This window comes from Monodelphis domestica, chromosome 7 (genome assembly GCF_027887165.1).
Source record: "Monodelphis domestica isolate mMonDom1 chromosome 7, mMonDom1.pri, whole genome shotgun sequence".
Taxonomy (NCBI): domain Eukaryota; kingdom Metazoa; phylum Chordata; class Mammalia; order Didelphimorphia; family Didelphidae; genus Monodelphis; species Monodelphis domestica.
Genome location: NC_077233.1, coordinates 168,300,778 through 168,327,166, shown reverse-complemented (window position 1 = coordinate 168,327,166; position 26,389 = coordinate 168,300,778). Strand labels below are relative to the sequence as shown.

The 26,389-nt window shown below is 40.7% G+C and overlaps 1 protein-coding gene across 1 annotated transcript in view; it reads left to right on the top strand.

The window, feature by feature from the left end:
- The window catches only part of GOLM1 (golgi membrane protein 1), a 97,503-nt gene that overhangs the window by 48,244 nt on the left and 22,870 nt on the right, over positions 1-26,389 (top strand). The window contains exons 4-5 of the mRNA XM_001378946.4: positions 21,436-21,490; positions 26,025-26,127. Of these exons, the coding sequence (XP_001378983.2) occupies positions 21,436-21,490; positions 26,025-26,127 (158 nt within the window). The remainder of the gene's footprint in view (positions 1-21,435; positions 21,491-26,024; positions 26,128-26,389) is intronic.

The following is a 26,389-nucleotide window of genomic DNA, read 5'->3' as shown; positions in this document are numbered from 1 at the left end:
AAGAGGCTAAGACTTGATAGAGATATAGAAACATGGAGAGATGAGCTAATTAATGACACAGGGTTAAAACAGCATATGTGTATGCTCAATTTATAGGTTGGCTTTCTTGAAATAAAATGGGTTTTGGGGCACCTGGGTGACACAGTGGATAGAACACTGGGCTTGGAGAACCTTTCCCCATCTGGTTACTAGAAGAGAAAGCAAGGTTTCTAAACAATAAATAAATAAAGTACTGTGCCAACTTTAAGATGCTATATAAACCACCACCATCATCATGTGCCCAGCACACTGCTAGGATTCACACTGGAAGGGATATCCAAAAGAAGGACAAGATGAAGTTGCTTACCCTTCAGGCACTTGTCTATTTTGGGAGACAAAGCATAAGAAACTATCTGAGCACAGTTAAATATTAAACTGTAGGTGTAATATTAACTTAGGAAATGGAGGGATGAATATGGTCTGGAAGATTGGAGAATACTTTATGGAGGGTTATAAGAGTGTATGTGTGTGTTTGTGTGTAAAATATATGTGTGTATAGACACATACCCAAATGATATAGATTTTTATATATATATGTATATATATATATGTTTATAGATCTAGATCTAGACCTAAATTTATTTAGAAATCTTTTTAGACATGTATATGTCTCAATATAGAGCTAGTTTGTTCAGGAAAAATATAGAAAAAAAATTCTATATTATCTTGAAAAGGAAAGAAGTTATTTTGAGGAGCCTGATACTCTCTCTGTGTGTGTCTCTCTCTCTCTCTCTCTCTCTCTCACTGTTTCTCTCTCTCCCTCTCTCCCTCTTCCTCCTTCTCTCTCTCTGTCTTTCTCACTCTGTCTCTTTGTTTCTCTGCCTTTCTCTCTGCCTGTCTGTCTCTCTGTCTTTCTGTGTGTGTCTCTCTCTCCCACCCTCTCTCTCCTTCTCTCCCTTTCTCTTCTCCTCTCTCTCTCTCTTCTCCCCTCCCTCTCTCTCTCTCTCTCTCTCTCCCTCCCTCCCTCTTTCTCCTTCTCTCTCTGTCTCTCTGTTTCTCTACCTTTCTCTCTGCCTGTCTGTCTCTGTCTCTCCCCCCCCTTTCCTTTCCCTTTCCCTCGAACCCCCCTTCTTTCTGTCTTAGTAAAAACTCTTAAGACAGAAGGGCAAGGACTAGGCAAATGAGGTTAAGTGACTTGCCTAGGGTCACACAGCTAGGAAGATCCTGATCTCTTTTAAACCCACTTGTGGATTGTGGAGAATTTGCCAATCTCTAAGACAAAGTTTTCTAGTGCTAGCCATAGACTCTCCCAAGCCCTTTTTTGGCCTCCTTCCATGTTCTACTTCTGTAATAGAAAAAATGGCATAGCTCAGAGCATCATACTGTTCTTTATATAAGATTGGGAAAGAAGCATTTAGCTGTTGCTATTAATGATCAAGTTAGAATGTTTTTACTTTTTTGTTAAGGGGGTGGGGGGGAATGGGCTAGAGTGCTTGGGATCAGGGACTACCAAGCTTCAGAGTCCATAGTCTTCTTTTCTGCTCACATGTATCTAATTATCTTTTGTTCCATCTACACTGTGCCTGTCAATTTGGGGTCTTAATCTTCCTTATCTATCAGAACCCTCTGGGTAAGCGAGACAAGCCCTTTCTGGGCTGCTGCGTTCTTTAGTGGACCAGGACCCCTTGGCAGTAATATTTTGATAAAAGATATTCACATGGTTGCTGTTGTCGTGCATGTTATTTTTGTGATTCTGCTTACTTCATTTTATATCAATTCTTACACCTCTTTTTCTGCTCCTCTGAATTTTTCATATTTATTATTTTTTACAGCATATAGAATGTGATATTACATTCATATACCAGAATTTACCTCATTTATGGTGCCTCATACCGCTGTTCCTCAATTGATACTTATTTACTTTGTTCCAGCTTTTTGCTACCCCCCAAATGCTGCTATAAATATTTTGACATATATATGGAGCTTTATTATTATTATTATTATTATTATAAACCCTTACCTTCCATCTTAGAATCAATACTGTGATTGGTTTTGAGGCAGAAGAGCAGTAAGGGCTAGGCAATGGGGGTTAATTAAGTGACTTGCCCAGGGTCACCCAGCTGGGAAGCATCTCTGAGGTTACATTTGAACCCAGGATCTCTCATCTCTGGGCCTGGCTCTCCATCCACTGAGCCACTCAGCTGCCTTCAAGTGGAGCTTTTATTTTTGACACTAACCCCTTTGAAGTATATGCCTCTCTGCACTGAAGGGCATGGACCTTTTACTTCTTTAGTATACTTCTAAATGTCTTTCCTGAATAAAGGTGAAAGCTCAGGGTTGTTTTAGATTGCATTTCCCTAATGATGAGTGATTTGTAGCCATCTTTCCTATCACTATTAATGATTTGTCATCCTTCAAGTAAAGACTTTCTTGAAGAAAGTTTCTAGAAAAACTACTGAAACTACCAGGAGGACTCAAGACCCCCCAGTTATCTTGAGTGGCTCCCCAGGGGTGGGGGGGTGGGGGGGTGGAGACATTTGTTATGGATGCAACCAAATCACTTCCTACTCCATCCTGGCTTGTGAAACCAACATCCTGTCTATTACCGCTAATGGGTCTTTGGTGGAGACCTGAACCCGGCAGCTTAGGAGTTTTGGTTTTTCTTCCTGACTTCGATTTTTGGCCTTAGTTTCTTCTCTCTTAAAATGAAAGGCTTGGGCTTGATCCTTTCCAGAGTGCTTCCAGCTTTCCATCTTTGAGCCTGTGATCCACTGAGAAGGAACCATGACAGTGTTCCCATTTGCTTATCATTTGTCTAGGGTTGAAGAATCTCAAGGCGGTTCACATTCCAGGAGGGGGTAACATCCACTGCCCCTTCCTACCTGTTTTAAGTTTATCTACCAGCGTTTTGCCTCCACCATCTATAACCAGAATATTTCCATCTGACTCTTAACTCAGCCTTTACCCTCTCCCTGTGGCGCTTCCCTCCTAAATCTATCTTCTGTGTCCTCCCCTTCCTTTCCCATCCTGCGGGAAGTCAGTGGGCATGAAGTGACTTGCCCAGGGTCATACAGCTAGGAAGTAGCCGAGGCCAGATTTAAAACCAGAGCTTCCCATCTCTACAGCTGGCTCGTCGCCCCTCCAACAAAACCCTCTTTTTAGACTTCTTTTTTTCCTTCAAAATTTCAACCTTCCTCTAGTGCATGCAGCATGAGCCAATCATTGAGTGATCTTTAAGAACAGAGGACAGACACAAATAGGCTGACTTTAGGATAGTTGCTGGAGTGTGTGTTGTGTGCTCTTGTAGGCAAGGATTTGTCCAACCCCTTAAAACCCTGGAGGTTTAGAGGAAAATAATTCTGGATTTAGCCGTAGTTCAAATTCTTGCTCTGCAGCTTACCAGTGAGACCTTTCTGTGGCCAAATGTCTTCATCTGTAGAGAGTGATTTTCCTGCCTAGAGGAGTTCCAGCTCCATCAAGGGGCGGTGACTAGAGAGGATTTCGGAGTTCAGGGGAAATTATGATTGAGGAAGCTGGATGGTTTTCTTATCCCTCCTAAGTCAGCCAGTCAAGCAAAAAGTTTTTTTTTATTAAGAGCTTGCTATGGAGTCAAATCCAGCCTCAGACACTTAGTAGGAATAGGGAACGTGTATGACCCTGGACACATCATTGAACATTTAACCTCAGGGCTTAGCGCAGTGCCTGGCACATAGTAGGACTTAATAAATATTTATTGATTGACTGTTTTACTCCGTCTCATCAACTATATAATGGGAATAGCAGACTTGCCCTGCGGAGTTTTTACGAGGATCAAATGAAGTCATGTGTTAGTAAAGTGCTTAGTGCAATGCCTGCCCCAGGGTGGCTGTTGTAGGAATCCTTATTCCTTCTCTACTACCCTCCATTGCTCCCTCTCTCCCAGAAAAGGTCTCCACTAGGGTTTGGGCTAAATGTCTGCAGGGCATCCCTGCCAGCTCTGAGATGCCGATAAGCATTTATCTAGCTGTCTACCTAGCACAGTTTAACTCCTTATCCTCCCCTTTTGGAGAGGGAAAACGAGTGAATTTCCCACTAAGAAGAGAACATAGGAAAATGTGCTTTGTGGAGGATAGAGGTTGGGGCGAGGAGCTCAGCACCTTTTAATTTCAGAATCCTTCAGCGAGAACACATCGCTGTCCAGTCTGAATAGCCACATCTGACCGGTGCACTCCATCCTTTTATTTAAGGTAAAGAGAAGGGCTGGAACAGTCACACTGGGAAATAAGGTTATAGGAGAGGTTGAGATTCTCATTCCTCCTCCCCCCACCCACTTCCTGCTTCCTTCAATTGATTTCAACAGCTATCCAGAGTTGGTAAATTGACAGCAGCTTTCAACACTCTATAATAGAAAGGTAGTGAGTTGGGATAGGGTAGAGGGAATTTAGGGTTTCGCTATCTACCATAAAATTCAATATAAAGAAGTAAGGTTGAGTTGTCTTTAAGGGGATATTGTTAATGATTTGAAAAGATCCCAAGAACTATGCTCCAAATCTTTCAAGGAGAAACCAATAGTCAGAAGTTCAGGGTAAGACTTCTCTGACAGCTTCTTCCTCAGAGTCTCAAGGAAGAAGTGAGAAATCAGTTTCCCAGTGCTAGTTTATTCAAACTGCCTTCTTCCTGGCCACATTCTTCTTTGGAATCTTCTTGATGGACATATCTTCAAGCTTCCATTCCTTGCATCTGTTTGCAAGTCTTTCTGTAGTAGTAATCAATTCTTCACAACCCACAGGATGGGGTGGTAGGGACGGGACAGACTTTTGTCCATTAAAAAACAATCAAATAAGACAAATTAATTAAAGGGAAACAGTGCCATACTGGGTAATCTGATTGCCAGTCTGAGGAAAGATTAGGGACTTTGCAAGTTGGGAGGGGAAGAATGAAGAGGTGCAATTCCCTGAATTCAGGAAAAGAGACATATATATCAATATGGCCCTTGGTTAAACAGCAGGTACAGGTGAGCCAGTTTCCCAGCCATGCAGGTCTAGGTTCAAACAATGCAATAAGGTTTTCCCATAATTTCCATGACTGAATAAACTTTTCTCATAGAAAAGAATTTGGTCAGGCCTATAACAGAATAGGAAGGGAACCAAACTAGCTCTAGAATTGAGTCATAAATGATAGAGTCTCTATGGTTCCCTTACTTTCTACAGTGAGCCCCTTGCTCTCCTAATCCCTTCAGTTTCTCAATAGAGGTCACTTTTTCTTCCATTGAATTTTCTAACACACTTTCACATTGTGACCTATTTTTCAATCCTCACCTTTTTGTAGTTTTTGGTATTATTAAACCCCATCTCGTAATAATAATAGCTTTTATATCTCTAGCATTTTATAACTTATAAAACATTTTCTTTGCTATGACTCTGAGAGGTAGCTTTTGCAAAGATTATCGTCTCCATTTTGCAGATGAAGATGACACTGGAATGGTTTGCTATTTCCTCCTCTAGGCCATTTTACAGATGAAGAAACTGAGGCATACAGGGTTAAGTGACTTGTCCAAGGTCATATAGCTAATATGTCTAAGGGTGGATTTGATCTCAGGCCTTCCTAAATCCAAGCCCAGTGCTCTAGCCATTGTACCCCCTAAGTTAGTTAGGGTGGCGTCTAAGCCCTTCAGATTTGTTAAGTGTCTAATGGCCATTTTTATTGTTCAGTCCTGTCTAACTCTTCATAATCCCATTTTGAGTCATCCCAATACTTGACATTTATTCTGTATAAACTTTGCTTTTGTTTACATTGTTCCACTCCCTCACCCCAGTAGAATGTAAATAAAATGTCTTTCTGTTTAGGTGCCCAACATATAATAGATGTTTAATAAGTACTAGCTTAATTTCTGTTTTTTTATTTTGCTAATAGGTTTAGGAATTAAAGGCCATTTTGCATTTTACCTCAAATTATTTAGGATCCTAAGAATTTATGCATGGAAAAAGGATCTTAGAGGTTTCTTAGTTTTAGCCTCTCATTTCATAGATGACAAAACTGAGGCCCCCAAATTGAAGTGCCTTGGCCAAACTCATATGGTTAAAGCAGGCAACTGAGTCAAGATTCAAACTCAGGTCTTCTGATTTCAATTTCAGTACTCATAATAGCCTATAATAATAATTATTTTCTAAAAAACTTTACCTTCTGTCATAGTATCAGTTCTAAAACAAAAGAATGGCAAGGACTAGATAGTGGAGGATAGGGAACTTGTCCAAGGGTTACCCTGCTGGAAAGTGTCCGAGGTCAAATTTGAACCCAGGACTCTTATCTCCAGTCCTGGATCTCTCTCCACTGAACCACCCAGCTGCCCCTGTTACATCTTTTTTTTTTTTTAAGCATATATTATGAGAGAATACAGTTAAATAACTACATGACTCGCTTGCCTTTCCATGGCCCACAAGTGTAGACTTTTTGCAGATGTCCTCTTTGATGCTCGGGGTATGCTTTCTCTTTCCTTTGGTTCTCTCTAGTCTTTTTAGCTCTGTTCTTAGACTGAGAGTCAGTGAGGTCAGAATAAAAATAGAGAAAAACACATAGCTTTCCCACCTGGTTAAAGCCTTGATTTTACTTGGAAGCTTCCTTCAGATTACTGATAACACGGGTGGATGCTAGCCTGCCCTGAGAAATTCTCTCACAACACAATAAACACGAGAAGTTGGTGAGCTAACAATGCATTCCTGTGTTACCTGCATTAATCCTCTCCTCTGAACCCAGGTTTAATAAACCCTACATAATCCCTTGTGCTTAGACTTCATTTTAGTGATACAAAACTGGTTTTCCTCACAGAGATGTTTCTTTTGTACCTTAAACAAATTTCTCAAGTGCCATAGTGTCAAACTCAAGATAGAAACAGTTTCTTGTGGCCCCAGGTGGACTTAGAAAGCTACAAATTAACATTATCTGGAGTGGAGTATATTTTTTATTTATTTTGTTAAGCATTTCCCAATGACACCTACCCCCACTTTTTTAAAAACTCTTACCTTCCTTCCTAGAATCAATACTGTGTATTGGTTCCAAGACAGAAGAGTGGACAAGGCTGGGCAATTTGGGTTAAGTGACTTGCCCTGGGTCACACAGTTAGGAAGTATCTGAGGCAAGATCTGAACCTGGGATTTCCCATCTCTAGACTTGGCTGTCAGTCCACTGAGCCACCCAGGTGTCCCTGCAATTATACTTTTAATAAAACTGTACCAAAATTTAATAAATTAATCAATGAATAACCTACTAAATAAATAAATAATTTAGTGAAATTTAATTTGAAACTTCATAAAATTTAATGAATAAATTTAGTAAAAATACACTTTTAACAAAACCTTACCTTTTGTCTTAGAATCCATACTAAGTATTAGTTCTGTGTAATTAGGATTTTGTATCCCAGGACTACATTTCCCAGAATCCTACTTTCATCCTCACATTATGTCCTTAAGTTTTATAGATAAAGTTTCTGTAACCACACCCCTTCCCCTCACTCTTCTCCTGCTTTCTGAGTCTGGTAAACTTGTCTTTATTCAGGCTGTACTTTTCCTCTACTTCAAGTGATTATTAGTAAATCTTATAAAATATAATACTTGGAGTTATTGGCTATTAATTTTAATTTCACATTTCTAAGGCAGAAGAGTGGTAAGGGCTAGGTGCCCAAAGTCACAGAGCGAGGAAGTGTCTAAGCTCGGAGTTGAACCCAGGACTTCCCATCTCTAGGCCTGGCTCTCTAGCCACTTAGCTGTCCTTCCCAATTCCATTTTAATCCGATCGGGTCCACAATTTGGGAGTTTCGGTGGGGCGCGTTGGATGCCTTTGCACCAGAAATTCCCGTAGTTGCTAGTCTTTGGTAATCTATGTGACTTACAAAAGAGAACAGTCTCTAGACAGAGAGATGATTAGATCCAAGAGGATTCTAACATTAGTGCTGTTGCATTCAATTGAGAGAAGGAAGAAAAAAAAAAGAGTATCTCCCATCTGAGTCTAGTCGCATTAAGGCACGAGATGAAGTCATGGTGCCTCCTGAGACCTCCCTTTGCTTTTCTGGGAGGTTCTGGCAGGAAAAGTGGGCTGGCTTGCTAAGGTTACTCACTAGTGGTATTAGTTCACTTTTATTGAACATCTCAACCTTCTCCCTGTGAAGGAGACAGAGCACTCGCCATGAAGGCATATAATTGAAACCTCAGGAAGAGAAGAGACGGGATCCCAAATAGCCCGGACCCTGCTTTCACTTTTCTTTCTTTCCTTCTTTCTGACCCCTTTTCAGCTGCTTCTGTCTAGGTGGGGAGTTGCTAAAAATAGCCAAGGGCTGCCATTTATTTTTAATCTTAAAATCATCAGCTGTGTATTTTTGGTCTTTTTGTTATTTGAGATGTGTTCACATGCCTGCAGGCCTTTCAGAATTAAATCCTTCTGGTAAGGTCAGAGCTGCAGACCTCGAGAGAATGTAAATAGGAACCTTTTAGGAGAGAAAATGAAAATGCAGCACTTTGCTGGTGGGCTAGTTTGAGTATACAGGACATATTTATTGTAGAATAACTTTGCCCATATTTTCCAAATTCTCTTTAAAAGGATTTTTTAATTGATTTCTTTTGTTTTTATATCTTCATTTCCAAATATATCTCTCCATCCTCCTCTTACTAAGAGAGGCATCTCATATGAGAAAGAATAAACAAAAGGAAAAGGAAAAGATGTAGACAGTTTAGCAAAAAACAAATCACTTAAGTATAATGGTTTAGATAATATTCTCATAGTGCTCAATTGTAAGATTTTGTACTTGACTAAAAAGTCCTTTGAGAGTAATGGTTGGTATTTTAACTTACGTTTAGTGAGAAGTTTACAGGAACGTATGGATAGGAAGTGTTCAGGTGGATAAAGCCACAGAGGAATGTGATGAAAGATTTACCAATGAAAGTTTGGCTCCCCAAAGGACTCTTCATAGTGCCTATAGCTTAGCAAGAACTTGAAGAAAGACCCTTTAAATCAGAGGTATTGGGGGTAGCTGGGTAGCTCCGTGGATAGAGAGCCAGGCCTAGAGACTGGAGATCCTGGGTTCAAATCTGGCCTTAGACCTTTTCTAGCTGTGCGACCCTGGGCAAATCACTTAACCCCCATTGCCTAGCCCTTACCACTCTTCTGCCTTGGAACCAATACATAATATTGATTCTAAGGTGAAAGGTAAGGGTTTAAAAAAAATTAAAAAATAAAAACCAGAGGTGTCAAACGCAAGTAAAAATGGGGAGCCACTAAACTGTACCTAAAGATCACCACAAATGAAAATTTAATCTATGTTTTATTGTATTTTTATTTATTTTGTTAAATCTTTCCCAATTCCATTTAAAAAACAAAACAAAACACTTCACCCTATATCTTAGAATCTCTTCTAAGTATTGGTTAGAAGACAGAAGAACAGGTAATTGGAGTTGTCATTGTCTCAGTCACACAGCAAGGAAGTGTCTGAGGTCAAATTCGTACCCAGGACCTCCTTTCTTTAGGCCTGGCTCTCCATCCACTGAGCCACCTACCTGCTCTTCCCAATCATATTTTAATCAATTTGGTGGCACTGGAGTGTCTTACTGTAGCATGTCTACACTTCTACTTTAAATCAAACTATTTCATTAATTCAGGAAATTTTCAAATTCCCAAAGAGCAAACTTAGAGTGAGGATGATTCTATCTTTGCTCAGGCTAGTGTTTGTCATCCATCCCTGATGGGGGATACCGTACATCTATAATGAATAGAGTGGGCAAGCTAGAAAATGGGAAAAGTTTTAAAAAGTCTCATCTTCCACACAGATCTTTTTTTCACTTTTATCTGAAATACTGTGAACTTTTGGAGCTTTCTCAAAAGCACAAACCCTCATCGCAAAGCCCAACCACTCACATTTGAATGAATTGTTTGCCATAGAACTGGCAATGGAGAACTGAGTGTATTTCATTGGACAGGCGACTTGTGGTAATGGACAGGATATTCAAGTTGAAGGGTGGAGACTAGGTATAATTCCTGCCTCTGACACTTGCTGTGGGTGTGACTGTGAGTGAGTTATTTTATTTCTCTTGGTCTTGGCTTCCTTATCTGTAAAATGGGGATGATACTATTTATATTGCCTACCTCACTTGAGCATATGTGGTATAAGTGTGCTGCTATCCTGTTTTATTGTGAGAAAATTCATTCTAAATATCATCCTTCTGGGTTGAATGAATTTTTAATAGTTTTGGGGTCATTCTTGTCAGAGCCCCCAAAATAGTTTCATAAATGTTGTTTAGTTGCTTTTTTGGAGGTGGAAAGGAGTGGAATGATTTTTGCCTAGCACACTTTAGTTACTTATCCAAACATATTTCTTAAGCATAATTTTTCTCTATGAAGGAAGTAATAGTTCTTTAATCTTTCTCTTCCTTTCTTCCTTCCTTCCTTCCTTCCTTCCTTCCTTCCTTCCTTCCTTCCTTCCTTCCTTCCTTCCTTCCTTCCTTCCTTCCTTTCTTCCTTTCTTTCTTCTCTTACATTTAAAAGAATAAGGTTTTTAAATATGTTTGGAAAAGGAAGGGGGATAAGTCCTATAGACAAGAGGCCTTTCCTGAATTGGAATCCTTTGTTAGAGGGTATAGATTTGTAATTTTCTACCATTTTTATATAAAGCCAGTGTTTGTGTGTACCTCTTACTAGTTGTTGTAGCTAGTGTACTCATATTCCTCAAAGAGCTATGATTTCTTTAGGATAGGCACTCTTTCCACTGATTCGTAGACATTTAGCCTTCATGAGTTGCTATGGCTGAAAAACAAAAACAAAAAAATAACCCAAGACATTCTGTAGCCAATCTTGATGATCCCTGGATGACAAGCCAGTAGAATCATAGAGTTTGAGTTGTAAGGAACCTCAGAGGTTATCTAGTTCAAACTCTTCATTTTATAGATTAGGAAACTGAGGCCCAGGGAGGTTAAGTGAAATGCCTCAAATTACACAGGTAGTGCCAGAGGCTGCCTCCTTTACTAAGATATTTCCAGTTTTGCCTCCTTCTTCAAAGCTGATCATTTCTCTTCTTTCTCCTTAATTGGGTAGGACCTGCCAATGTATTTCCTTGGTAGTATAAACATTCTTTTTTGTACTTGGAGTCACAAAGACCTGAATTCTCATCTTAACCAAGACACCAACTCTGTGATTCTCAGTAGGTCATGTACCTCCCTTTGACTCAGTTTTCTCATCTGTAAAATGAAGATGATAATAGCATTTATCTCAGAGGGTTATTGTGAGGATCAAATGATGTCATGTGTAACATGCTTTGTAAGCCTTAAAACTCTATAAATGCTACTCTTATCATTAGTGATCACCATGTCATTATTAGCTCTTAGAAGGGAACTTTAGTGGAAGTGTGTGTGTGGGGAGAGAGAGAGAGAGAGGGAGAGGCAGAGAGGGAGAGAGGGAGGGAGAGAGGGAGAGAGGGAGGGAGAGAGAGAGAATGTAATGGGGAAGTGGAAGGAGGGAAAATGAGAAGAAGAGAGCTTGAGGAAAGAGGAAAAAGCCAGAGGGGAAGAATGAAAGGGAGAGAGAAGGAATATGTGGGGAGAGGAAAGATATATAAAAAAAGAGAAAATCAGAGAAAGGAAGAAAGAGGGGAAAAGAAAGAAGGAGAGAGAGAGAGAGAGACAGAGAGAGGGAGGGAGAGAGACAGAGAGAGAGAGAGACAGAGAGAGAGCACACTAGTCTCAGAGCGAGGAAGTCCTACTTCTTATACCCACTAGATGTGTGACTTTGGGAAGTCACTGACTTCTTAAGATTATCAGCAACTTTCTAAGACTTTAAATTACACAGAAAGTGCTGGCCTGTATTGGTGTAAGATATTCGCCTCACTTGGAATTTCCTATATTTGAAATTCCAAGTCTAGACCCTAACACTACCCATCTCAGAGTTATCTTTGACTATGGTATGCAAAGTGTACCTTTTGGTTACAGTTTAAGGATACTATTGGGGTATCAGCAAAGGATAAATCTAAATAGAATCTCAGGACAGAAGTAACCTGTAATTAAAATTCCAGACTTAGGTGGAGCCTCTCAAATATTTGCCAGCTGTGCAGGCATTTTCTGATTTTCTCCTCGGGGCAAAGGAGCAGGGAGGACCTGCTATATTTTATGTCCTCTGTCACATCTTCATTACACATGTGGCTGGTGACCTGATACCCACTTTTGCCCATAACTTCGTTTTGTTGCCCAGCAGTCTGTGAACATCGTCTGCCTGTACAGATTTTTGTCCACGTTGAGTTTATCCTCACTGCTGAACCTCTGTATGTGTGATGTGCTGAACCCTGGATAAGTCCTTTATCTGTTCTGGACCTTAGTTTCATGATCTCATCCATAAAATGAGGGGCTTGGATTAGAGTTTATATCCGTGACTACTTTAATGCAAAAATGAGCAGAGGAGAGTAGTGAAAAGTATGTTAGATCTGTGACTTCTTGAAAAGAGGAGAGTTGGGGGGCAGCCAGGTTCGAGCCAGGCCTGGAGAATGGGAGGTCCTGAGTTTAAATTTGGCCTCAGATACTTTCTAGCTCTAGGACCCTGGGCAAGTCACTTAACCCCCATTGCCTAGCCTTTACAGCCCTTCTCTAAGATGGGAGGTAAGAGTTTATTTATTTTTTTAAAACCTTACCTTCTGTTTTATAATCAGTATTGTGTATTGGTTCTAAGGCAGAAGAATGGTAAGGGCTAGGCAATGGGGGTTAAGTGACTTGCCCAGGGTCACACAGCTGGGAAGTGTCTGAGGCCAGATTTGAACCCAGGACTTCCCGTCTCTAGGCCTGGCTCTCCATCCACTGAGCCACCCAGTTGTCCCTAGAAAGTAAGAGTTTAGAAAAAAAATTTTTTTAAAGAAAAGAGAGGAGATAGGAAATCAAAGGGCAACTAGGTGGTGCAGTGGATAGAGTCCTGGGCCTGGAATCAGGAAGGCCCATTTTCTTGAGTACAAGTCTGGCCTCAGACACTTACTAACGCTATGATTTTGGGCAAGCCATTTAACCCTGGTTGTCTCAGTTCCTCATCTGCAAAACGAGCTGGAGAAGGAAGTGGTCAATTGCTGTAGTATCTTTGCCAAGAGAACCCCAAACGGGGTCACAGAGAGTTGGACGTGCCTGAAAGCAGTTAAATAAAGGGAAGCCAAGAGCAGCTTGGGCTTAGAATATGAGCTTTTGGCAAATTTTGCAGATCTGGGCTTTGAAGGGACCATTAGAATGGTATGATCCTGGATGCAGAGCTGAAGCAGAGTCCCTGTGCCATCTAGTCCAGCTCCTTCATTTCTACAAGTGAGGAAGATGAGTCACCAAGTCCCTCGGGGAATGAGGGTCTGAAGTAGTGGACTGCAGTCACTCTCCACTCCACCCCCCCACTCCCGCCATGCCGAATAGGTGGTGTAAGACAGCAAAAAAATGGGATAGGTCGGTGGAACTGATCGTTGGCTAGGGAAGGTGGGAGGGAGGAAGGGAAGGAAAAAACATGAGTCATGTAAGCATGGGAAAATATCCTAAACTAACAAAATAAATAAACAACCAAATAAATGAATGAATGAATAAATAAATAAATGAAACCATATATATCTTTTTTTATTTTAATTTTTTTTAAAGAATGGGATAGGGCAATGAACTTACAGAAATCTTGAGCCTTGATTCAGCCAGATTTTTCTGAGAATCTTTGTTGGGCCTTCTTTTGGAAGAAGGCCTGTGACAGCACAATGTTGGAGGCAGGGATCGCGCTGTGGCGGGTCAGTCCAATATGAGAGATTGGGCACTAATGGCCCTTGAGGACGTGTCACATGGAGGTGTATTTTAGAGATGAAACCGGAGGGAAGACAACAACTACAAGAAAAATGGGGGGGGGGGTCTATCCACAGAAGAAACCTGGTAGAGTGGAAAAGAGCATTGTATTTGGAAGGTTTTAGTTTCAGCCCTGCCATTGATGACCTGTAAACTGGGTGGGCAAGTTGGTTCACCTCATGGATCCTTTTTCTTCCTTAAAATGAAGGGTTTTCAGTGAAATTACTTATTGGCTACAGGAGAGAGGTGGGAGGAGGGGAGGGAAAGAATAGGATTCATTTATCTATGGAAAAATATTCTAAATTAATTAATTAAATAAACTTTTTAAAAAATAAAGGGTTTTTCCTCGCTGATTTCTAAGATTCTGTCCAGTTTTAATAATAGGATCCATCCCCCCCCAGACACATCTCTTGTATCCAGATCTTTCTCTCGATTCCCACTATTAACATCCTCCTGGATTATTGTAGTAACTTCCTCAGAGACCTGTTTGCCCTTTTGTGTTTGCTGTTCCCCTTTCTATCACTGCTATAGATCTAATCTTTCTCTCAGTCATTCCATTCTGCTACAGTCTCTGATCCATCTCTCTTTGTGTGATACTTTGTTTTGCACATTGATTCATTGATGTGGTTCAATCATATCTGCTCTTTCTGACCTCATTTGGGGTTTTCTTGGCAAAGATACTGAAGCAGTTTGCCATTTCCTTCTCCAGCTCATTTTACAGAGGAGGAAACTGAGGCAAGCAGGGTGAAGGGACTGCCTGGTGTCCTGTGGCTAGGAAGTATCTGAGGACAGATTGGAACTAGTGTCCTCCTGATTGTATCCCCTGGACCACAGTGCCTATGGATAATGCACCTCCAATGCATTCTTCTGTATTATGCTTCCCTGTGTATGTTTCACAGCCCTGGGATTGTTTATGAAATCCACGAGGGCAGGGCTGATAGCTGCCCCCAGAAACTAGCACATGCTGAATGCTGAATAACCGATAGCGGAATCAAACTTAATTTAAAGGGAAACCTGTGGTTTTTTAAAAATTATTTTAACAACAAATTTGTACATAAGAAAACCGTAAGTTTGTAATAAATTATCGCCTCTTCCTCATTGTTATGATCATTATTATCACAGTTACTTTTCAACAAAGTAAAATTAAAAAATGAACAAACAAAAAAATGCATTTGCTCCAAATTCCTTCCTGAATCTATTGTGGAGAGCATTGTGTTTGAAGTGGAATTAGACATCATGAAGACTTGTAGGGGTAAAGCAGTCGTCTTCAGCTTGGCCATCCTGAATCGGCATAATCAGTTTAATACAAAGAAGGTAGCTGGGATATTTGAAAGTAATGTGATGGCGGCCTTTTTATTTTTTATGAATAACAACAATGATATTTATATAATGTTTTAAAGCTAATAAAGTATTTTAAAAAAATTAAACCTTAACATTCGTCTTAGAATCAATACTGAGTATTTGTTCCTAGGGAGAATAGCAGTAAGGGCTATTGAAGTGAAGTGACTTGCCCAGGGTCATAAAGCTAGGAAGTGTCTGAGGTCAAATTTGAACCCAGGACCTCCTGACTCTAGGCCTGGCTTTCTGTGCACAGAGCCATCTAGTTGTCCCCTTGATAAAGTACTAGCACTTTCAGGAAATTTATTTGAGGGGCAGCTAGGTAATCTAGTGGAGAAAGTGCCAGGCCTGGAGTCAGGAGGACCTGAGTTCAAATCCAACCTTAGCTCTGTGACCTTCACCTCAATTGCCCAGCCCTTCTGCCTCAGAACTGATATTTAGCATTAATTCTAGGATGAAGACTAAGGTTTAATTTTTTTAAAAATACTTTATGAACTTTAAAATATCACATAAGGGTTTAAAAAAATGACTCGAGCCTCACAACAATCAAGATATAATAGATATTTTTGTTCCCATTTTACAGATGAGAACAAGTTGAAGAGATGAAGTAAGATGCCTATGGTTAATGTGGCAAAGCAGATGTCAGAGGCATGAAGTGAACTTGGGTCTTCTGGACTCCAAGTCCGGCACCCTCTCTGTTACTCCCTTTTCCTTCTCTTGATGTTCTTTTCTTTTTAGAAAGATTACACACATATATTCTCGCATGTCTGTGAATCTATATCTGTGTGTTTACGTTTAAGAGAAAAGAGGAGGGGAAGCTAAAACTAACTTTCTGCCCTTTAATATCTTTAGATGTTATCCACAATCATGAGGCTCATTTCTTTCTCCAGTGGATCTCCTGTTAGTATTGGGATAGTTAAAAAAAAAAATCCTTGCTCCAAAGGATCCTGTTTTTCAAAACCACGTTTGCAAAATCTCCTCCGTTTCATTTCCTGTGTCTACACTACGCCGATGGTTTGAGCTTTGTCTTATGTGCCATTCAACAGTTTCGCTTTACAACTAGACTGATTCTGAGCCCTTTTTCTTTAAAGACGCGCTGAGCTGCCAGGGAGGCTGACGTGATCTTTTTAAGACTGAAGTCACAAAACATTTTGACCACTAATTAATTTTGCCATTAGCAAAAGAGAAGACTTGTATTAATGAAAATGCTCTGTCCAAGGCCCCAAAAGTTCATTGGTAAATTGAAATGTTATGGCATTAGGCCCAGAAGGGACCTTAAACATCTTCTAGATTGTCCTACCTTTTCAGAGAAACGGAGGTCCAGTGGGATGTGGCCTTAGACAAGTCACTTCCATGTTATGCCCATTGGGAAGACAGGAAAATGGGTTCCAGTGGGGATGGGGGGGGGGGAAGGGCACACCACAAGGGTGTGAGCTTAACAATCTAGGTTTGATTTCTGGGTCTCTCCCTTTATTACCTGCATGATCTCAGATAAGTGACTGAACCTCTCCAGACCTCAATTTCCTTATCTATAAAAGGAAGGAATTAGACAGACTTCCAAGAACCTTTGCCAGCTCTAAATTCAAGATCCTCAATGGCACATGTAAAACCCAGTGGAATTGCTTGTTGGCTACAGGAGGGGGGTGGGAGGAGGAGAGGGAAAAAATAGGAATTGGAATCATGGAAAAATATTCTAAATTAATTCATTCAAATAAATAAACTTTAAAACAAAAGGAAAATGGGGGGAAAATAAATTTAAGATCCAGTGATCCCAAGTGACTCATCTGACATCCTAAAGCTGGGCTCTGTACTTAATGAAGTCTTAATGACTGACTGCACCAGGGTCCTGCTGGATGAAGCACCCCCAACTTGCCCAGCCAACTCATTCAACCTATTGAGAAGATAAGAACAGCCAGCTTTCTGTCCCAGCTGTTGCAGAACTGCTAAGTCCTGACATCTGGCTTCTCTTCCCGTGCTCCTGAGTATCAGTGGAGAAAGTCATGAAATTGAGCTGATTCCACTTAAAATAATGAACAAACTAACTAATTAATTAATAAAATAGCTAGACTCACCCTGCTATTCCCTAGACGTTGTTCAGTCTTTTTAGTTGTGTCTGACTCTTCCTGACCCTATTTGGGGTTTTCTTGGCAGAGATACTAGAATAATTTGCCATTTCCTTTTCCAGCTCATTTTACAGATGAGGAAACTGAGGCCAACAGGGTTAAGTGACTTGTCCAGAGTCACTTAGCTAATACACGTCTGAGGCCAGATTTGAACTCATGAGTCTTCCTGACTCCACGCCCCAAGTTCTGTTTACTGTGCCACCTACCTAGCTACTCACCAGATATCCTCCACTGGCACTGACTCCTGTTTTCGTTCCCTCCCAGGGAACCTAAACCTAATCCTCCGTCTTCAGCTTCCCAACTGTATCCTAAGCCCGACACAAAGGAAATGAATCTGGCCTTCCAATTTATTTGCCTCCGATGTTTTCTAACTCTGTGATCTCTGGGAAAATCATGCAGTTGCTGTTTGCCTCAGTTTCCTCAACTGTAAAGTAGGGATAATAATAGTTCCTATTGTCCAGAGTTGTGCAAGATCAATTGAGATGATGTTTGTAAAGCATGTGGCCCAAAAGATATTTAATAAGTGCATGTCCTTTCTCTTTCCCTTCACCCTCATAAAATGAGGTTAGTTGTATGATCTTTAAAGGCCCCTCTCATTCTCAAATCCCATGATGCTGTGAGTCTTGCATTAAAAAGGATTTTGTATTTTTACATTAATAGAAGAATAGTTCTAGTATTGGTAGACATGTGGCTTTGCGAGTGATTGATTGACTTTACTGGCAGGTTGCAGAACCTGTAAATTCATGGCTTTGCCCCAACCCTAAGCAGATCATTAACCTCTTATTGAGGAACTTCTCTGCAAACTCCACTCCTTCTTCCTGCTTTTCAAGGCTACCATCCTTTGCTCTGGCCACATTTTCCACCCTTGGAAATCTCAAACTTGTACTTAATCAGATCAATTTGACACGGACTTCTACCCTCGAATCCTTTGCACACGCTTGCCCGCTTCCTGTGGACTGTTTTCCAAACTCCAACCCGATTTGTTTTCTATCTTTCTTGAAAGCACAGGGCTTTTTAAAATTCTTTTTTTTTTTGTCCCAAATTCTCTCCTTCTCCCTCTTCCAGTGAGAAGGCAAGAAAAAGCAGAACTTGTTACATATATATGGATGTGTGTATATATATGTACATATATATAGTCATTCAAAACAAATTTGTGAATTAACCATGTTCTTCCCCATCCCAGAAAAAGGAAAGAAAGACAAAGGAGAAAAAATATGTTTCCATTTATATTCTTGAGTCTTTCAGTTCTCTCTCTGGAGGTGGATAGCGTGTTTCATCATGGATAACCATGTTTATTTTCATCATTCGCTTTCTCTGTACAAGTAGGTTTACCAGAGAAAATAGAAGTGTAGATTAAATCTCATCTGGCTCCTTACTACTACATGCCAGTTGGTTCATCTTTTCTTGATTGTCTCACTGTTGCATTCCCTATACTAATGGCTATTCCAAGCCTTTTCTTCTCAAGCCACCAACATCACCATCTCCCCTTTCCTCTCAGGAGAGACCTTTGCAGCATATTTCATTGAAACAATGGGCAGCTAGATGGTCTCTCTGCTCCCCAGGTCCATGCTTCAAAATCTGTTAGTGTTCGGGGGGTGTACTCCATGGGAAGACCTTACTGGTGGAATGGATGCATGAAAACGGTTCATTCCAAAGGCCAGCGAAGGTGTCAGAAGCGGGCACTGTGAAGCATGGAAAGGTTGGTCAGATGAGGAAGATCTTCGGCTTCATCCTGTGCCATCACTAGTCATCCTGACGTTTGTTTTGCTGCTGACCTTTGATGACCAGAAGAGAGAGTGAGGCTGATGATGTTGTGTAACTGCCTCACATAAATCCACTTCCTATGCACGGCACGACATAACACGTTGTGATGCCATTGGTCTTCTTTGGAAGCGAAGGATGTCACTGCCAGACACCGTGGCAGGATACAAAGACCTAAACAGAACAGTTCTGCCCTCAAGAAGATTATATTTTATAAGAGAGAGACAACATATACATAGAAAAGTATATAGGGGGCTGCTGGGTGACTCAGTGGATGGAGAGCCAGGCCCAGAGGTGGGAGATTCCTGAGTTCAAATCTGGTCTCAGACACTTCCTGGCTCTGTGACCCTGGACAAGTCACTTAACCCCCATTGCCTAGCCCTTACCACTCGTCTGTGTAAAGATTAAAATTTAGGGGAGATGGGGAGACTGAGGCATCTGAGGCAGAAATTAGTTTCTCTCTGCAAGGAGTATTATATTTTTTAGAGGTTTATTAAAGGTTAAAGATTAAAGAATATACAAGTAAGAAACATGTGCCTAGGCCAGAGGCCTAGACAAAATAACCTCACATCACACAAGAGACCGCCTGCTCCAAAACGGAAGTCCAAAAAGAGCCAAGAGAGCGAGACTCAAAAGCCTTTGAATCAGCTTAAATACCTTCTCAATCTCGGCCCAGGTGAGATTACAAGGCATTCTGGGGAAGTGGAGCAAAGGCTCGTGGGGATTGTAGTCCTGTATTCGAGTCTATTTTTTACATCTGTCTTGAAACTGATTCCTTGGGAAAACGAGGCATGTAAATCTGAGAGATTTCTACATGCCCATTTTCCATTGGAATCACAGGGGGAATTGTGTAATTAGAATTTTGTACCCCAGGACTCCATTTCCCAGAATCCCACTTTTGTCCTCATGTTTCATCCTTATGTTTTGGAGATAAAGTTTCTGTAACCCTGCCCTCTCCCTCTTCTGCTAATGTGGTCGGGAAAACTTCTCTTTACTCAGGCTTTTACTTTTGTCTTTTTATTTCCTCCACTTCAAGTGATTATTAGTAAATCTTATAAATATAATACTTGGAGTTATCGGATATTAATTTAAATCTTATAGAACGAATACACAGAATTGATTCTAATATGGAAGGTAAGGGTTTATTTTGAAAAAGAAAAAAAAGGCACATATAAAAGATAGAGTTAGAAAGTTATCCATAGAGGGGAAGGAATTTGCAGTTACTGACCCAGACAAATATAAAATGCCTCAAAGCCCCACATTGCCTCTCCATCACCCAGTTAGTCAACCATCCAGGCTCGGAAAGATTGTAATCTTTTGAATCAGCAAATCCGTGGTTTACCCATCGTCCCTGGTCCTTCCTGCTTTACTTTTGTTTAGAACAGTTCAAACCTTTTCCAAGGGCCAAAGAGAATAGATTTAGAGCTGGGAGAGACGTTGCAAATGAGTTCAGCCTCTCATTTCACACATGACGAAACTGAAGCCCTGAGAAGCTAATGAGCCAGGTGGCACAGACATCCGTGTCGGACCTGGCGTCAGGAAGAACGGAGTTCAAACTCTGACTTGGCCACTTACTCGATGAATGACCCCAGGCTTAGTCCCTAGTGGGCAAGTTGCAAAACTGCTGACTGCTTCGGTTTTTCATCTGTAAAAGAGAAGAAGAAGAAGACTAATAAAAATAAAATAAGCATAAGAACGGCATCTATCTCACAAAAGGAGGCGTTAAGACAACCTGCGTTCAGATCTAGTTTCAGCCACTCACTGTGTGATCCTGGGCAAATCTCTTAGCCTTATTGCCTTCATTTGCTGGAGAAGGAAATGGCAAACAACTGCAGTATCTTTGCCAAGTGGCAAATGTCATGGGTTTTCTTGGCAAAGATACTGGGAAAGCTCACAAAATTGGTGTAGAGATCAAATGAGATATCATACGAAAAGTGCCTTATAAGCCTTGATGTTCTTTCTCAGTGGCCAGGATTTATGTCCCTTTGTGTAACTTGTGCTCCTATTGAGCAATCCTGGCTAATCTGTGTTTACAAGAACTCAGCAGACCCGTCACTCCTGCTTTTTATTTGTGAATGGGGGCAGGCGTGTGGGTTTTCATGGTGAGCTTGAGCTTGCTTTGAGCTCCAATGTCAGGGGAGGATCTATTTCCCCTTTTCTCAGGTTACCACAATGGCAGGTGGAAACTGGGTCCCCACATTCCTGACCCCCCAACCCCCTTTCCTGTAGATACTGCCTTCATTTTCATTCATTCAGTTCCCTACTTGGATATGAGCCTAGTTCTGGTAACAGATGCTTTGTGGATGACTTTGGGGGAACTTGGGGAGGGGGCTGTTGATTACTGGTAGAAGTGAATGTCTTCTCCATTTCTAAAGTTCAATGCTTTCTTTTCTTTAAAGTTACTGCAGGGGAGAATTTTCATGTTGGTTTTATCTTCTTTTCAGGCACTTTTAGTAAATAACATCACCGAAAGTGAGAAACTCATCAGGAACCTGAAAGGTACCCATTTCTTCTACCTTTTGCCACTCATTCTAGAGCCAGAATGAAGGCTATTCAACTAAGACCAGCCTTTCTGCTTGTGATTTTGGGGGAGTATTAGTACTGCCAAAGGACTTGGATTTGGGGGGTGGGTGGGGGAACAGCCCTTACTTAAAACATTCTGCCTTAGTTAAACTTCAAAAATACCTAAAAAGAAAAGCGATCCTCCCTATCAAAGAGATTTGTAGCATCATATACAATCTTCCTTTTTTTGGTTCTCCTATATATACAGGATATGAAATGCCCATTTTATTTGATATTCAAGCTCACAATTAAAAAAGAAAAAAATGATCTGTCGTTTTGACCCCCAGAAATCATCCAGATGCATCAGAAATTCTAGTGTTTTAGCCAATAGAAACTGAGATGAATCCAATCAGTTAGCATTACTATTAAAATATGTAGTTTGAATTTCTAGTTGTTTAACCACTGGCAAATCACATACTCTCAGGGTCTCTGTTTTATCATTTATGGAAGGAAAGAGTTAGGTGATGGCCTCTTAAGTCCCCTTTCAGGGCTGAATCAATGACTCGTGATCTTATGTGAGAAGAAATTGAAAATCATAAGCTGGAGAGGCATGCCCAACCCTTATTGTGATACTTTGGCTGCAATGTTTCTAATCAATAAAATTAATTATTATTTGGACTAGTCTGAGCTATTATACATGTTTATATGTGTATTAATAATATTAATTATTATTTGGACTAGTTCGAACTATTGTAAATGTTTATACATTTATGGCAGCAAGACAAAGTTTGTTATCCAGATAACCTGATTGTAGGTTTGGAAAATATGGCCACTATATGTATTGTGTTAATTTTTATGAATTAACAATGAAAATAAGAATTGCTTTTCCTTTCACTTATTAGCTGTGACCTGGAGCAAGTCACTTAACTTCTCTGTGACTTCTTTTCCTCATCTGTGCAGTTAAGAGGGCTGGATTCAGAGGTCTTTAAGTTTCCTTGTAGCTCTAAATCTGTTACGGATGTGACTCTTCCACCTTTTTTTGGCTTTTTAATCAGTTTGTTTGAAGTGGAATATCCTGAATACAAATCCTCTTCCTTTTTATTCCACAAGAGTTTTGGGGGTTTTTTTTAGACCCATCTCTTTGTTCCTTAAATTAAATTCTTCAATTTGTGATTAATTTTTCTCACGACACTTAAATTTTTGCCACTGAGTGCTCCTCATCTGAGGGACAGAGCAGTGGGCCCAGAGTCAGGAAGACTTGAGTTCAAATCCAACCTTACACACTTACTAGCCGTGTGACTTGGGGCAAGTCTCTTAATCCAGTTTGCCTTAATTTTCTCACCTATAGAATGAACTAGAGAAGGAAATGGCAATTTTTTCCAGTACCTTTACCAAGAAAACCCCAAATGAGGTCATGAAGATTTGGACACAGCTGAGATGACGGAACAACAAAAACTCTTCATTTAACTTTAGAAATTTAGAGCTGGACGAGATCATAGAGATTTTGAGTTCATGGCTCTAGAACAGAAGGGACCTCAAGAAGCCATCTAGTTCAACTCTCCCGTTTTACAGATGAGAAAACTGAGTCAAGGGTAATTAAGTGACTTACCCAGACAGAAAGCATCAAAGATAGGATTGACCCCTAGTTCTTTGAATCCAGAGCATATAGTTCAACCTGCCAGGGCCACTGGTCCAAGAATTCTAAGAACTCATAATTGTGTAGAAGTATGGCGGAAAGCTATTGAAGTGAGACCCAGAAGACCCGGTTTCTTGCCCCTCGTCTTTCCCTAATTAGCCATAGGACCTGGGATGAGTCAGTTCGTTTCTCTAGGCCTTTGTTCTCCCTATAAATGGAGGACATTGGGCCCGTTGGCCTCTCGGGTCCCTTCCTGCTCTTATACTCTTCAGTCTGGAGGCCAGGACTCCGTGGGCTGCGCCGGTTAAAAATCTCTCTATCTTTGTATTTCCCAAGATCACCGAAGTGCCTCGTCTATAGGAGGCCTTTAGAAAATGTATGGGGTCATCCGTTGAGAGCCGGATGGGCTTTAGGGTCATAAAATCCAACTCCCTCACCACAGAGGAGGAAACAGGGCCAGAGACATCAGGCCTTCCTGAGGCAGAGCACGGAGCCTTTCCCTGTGCCCTCCATAGGCTGGTGTATTGCTCCTCCCCTTTTTTCCCATGGTGCAACGGGGCTCTTTTCTGCAGAGCTGTCCTGATAAGCAAAGTCTCCAGAGAATGGGAGGACAGGACCAATTTCCTTAAGGGAAACATGCCCACTTCTAGATAAGATTGTTGGGCGAATGATTGCTAACACAAAGCCAGAAAAGAACTTGGATTTAAACAAGCAGAGACAACAAAGAGCACATGGAGCCTGCTCTCTCTCTGTGGAGACTTGGTGCTTGTCTGGCACCATAATAATAAGATAGCAGCAGCAGCAGCAGCAACAAAACAACGCCTGTTGTTCCTTTAAGGTTTGCAGAGGCCTCTCTCTACACTCTCTTTGTGAGGGTTTGCTTTTGTTGGGCAGTGAATTGTCATGTTCAACTCTTTGTGACCCCATTTTGGTTTTTCTTGGCAAAGCGAGTGGAGTGGTTTGCCATTTCCTTCTCCAGCTCCTTTTATAGATGGGGAAGTTGAAGGCAAACAGGATGGAGAGACTTGCCCAAGGTCACACAGCTAGGAAGTGTCTGATGCCAAATTTGAACTCACATCTTCTTGATTCTAAGCCTAGTACTCTATCCATTGCGCCACCTAGTTGTCCTGTTTTTTTTTCTTTAGTTTAGATTCTTTTCTTTCTTTCTTTTTAGTTTAATTAATTAAGAATATTTTTCCATAGTTATACACATTGTGTTCTTTCCCTCTCCTCCTCCCACCCCCCTCCCATCACCAACAAGCAGTTCCACTGGTTTTTACATGTGTCATTGATTGAGACCTATTTCCATATTATTAATATTTGCAGTAGTGATCAATTAAAGTCAACATCCCCAATCCTATCCCCATCAAACCATGTACTTTTATTTTTGATAAAGCACACCGAATCTCAAATCTTTTTTAAAATTATTAATTAATTAATTAAGAATATTTTTCCATAGGTCTTGACACACGTAAAACCCAGTGGAATTGCTTGTTGGCTATGAGAGAGGGGTGGGAGGAAGGGAGGGAAAGTATTCTAAGTTAATTAATTAAATAAACATTTTCAATTAAAAAAAAGAAATTAAAAAAAGAATATTTTTCCATGGTGACATGATTCCTGTTCTTTCCTTCCCCCCTCCCAGCGCTGATGAGCAATTCTACTGGGTTATACATGTATCATTGTTCAAAACCCATTTCCATGTTATTAATATGGAAGTTAACTTGGAATGATTAATTCCATATTCCACATTAATTCCATAATTCCAATTAAAATGATTCACATGGAAATTACTATGGAAAAATCAGTCAAAATTCTCAATCATATATTTTAAGGTAGCTTCTAATGAGAGAAATACTGAATAACTGCATCTAATCTGAATAACTACATCTAATTTTTTTTTTAACCTTAATTACAATACACCTACCAATATGTACTAGAAGAAAGAGGAGAAAAAAAGTTACTACACTAGTATCAGGACAGCACGCTTACAAGATAGCCATTTTATACATTATTAACAGACAATGGTCAACAAAGAATCATCTATGAGGTGACAGGGAATGAAGAGAAAACAAATGGTAGTACAGTACATCCTCAACATGGACAAAATATTAATAAAAAATTCCCTGGCACAGACATTGACTCACAGGGAATTGACTTCCTTTTTTTACTGTTTTTTTTGTTGGTTTTTGGTGTGTGTGTGTGTGTGTGTGTGTGTGTGTGTGTGTGTGTTTAAAGAACCATCTACTTTTACTGTTATTACTTGATCTAGTCTCAATATTTAAAAAGGGTCCAGCATTTTATACTTAACCTGGTTGTTCCAAAATAAGAAAGAACCCCATTATTCCCATTTTACAGATGAGGAAAGAAAGAGCTTAAGTGACTCGCCTCGCATCATATTGCTCTTAAGAGTTTGGATTCAAGCTTTGCTCTTCTTAATTCCAAGTCCAGTGCTTTATCCGAATACCTCGATAGCTGCCCCAGATCCATTTCAGGTGTGCACTGAGCAGCCTGCGATGGGGAGGGAGTGCGGGATCTAGATTCTAAGATCCAATCTCCCTTTCTCTTAGCCTTTGAAGTCTCTTTGCCTCTGGAGTTTCTGCTTTCCATCTGGCAGGAGAACTCGAGATCTTTCCAGAAGAGGATCTGAATAAAAAGGAGGTGCAGGATTCCACCCTCCTGGAGCAGGGATCCTTAGGATGAAATGTCACCCCGAGAGACGGCTGGGGTGACCGTTGCCTGCCTGACCTCCTTTTTCTGGCTGTCTTTCTTGCTTACAATTTCTCTCTTAAATCTCCCATCCACATACCTTGCGCTTAGAATTTTGCTCTTTCCTTTGCTTGTGCCCTTGCCTGTTTGTCACCTTTTAGTGATCACTGTTCTTCGTTTTTGGCACAGAACATCTGAAAGACTTGCAGAAGAACTATGGCAAGCTCCAGCAGGACATACTTCAGTTTCAGAAGAACCAGACCAACCTGGAGCGGAAATTCTCCTATGATCTGTAAGTGTGTTTCTCAGAGGCGAGCACGATTGTGGTTGGAAAGCCAGAAACCATTTGGGAAAAATCACAGGATGTAGGAGGAAAAGTCTGCCTGGACTTATCACCCTTTTTTGGCACCCCTTTAATCAGGGGGTGCTGTCAACTTATTTTGTGTGTGTGTTTTTAAACTCTTACTTTCTTTCCTAGTAACAACTTCAGGACAGAAGGGCAACAACTGAGCAAATGAGTTTAAGTGACTTACCTAAGGTCATACAGGTAGGAT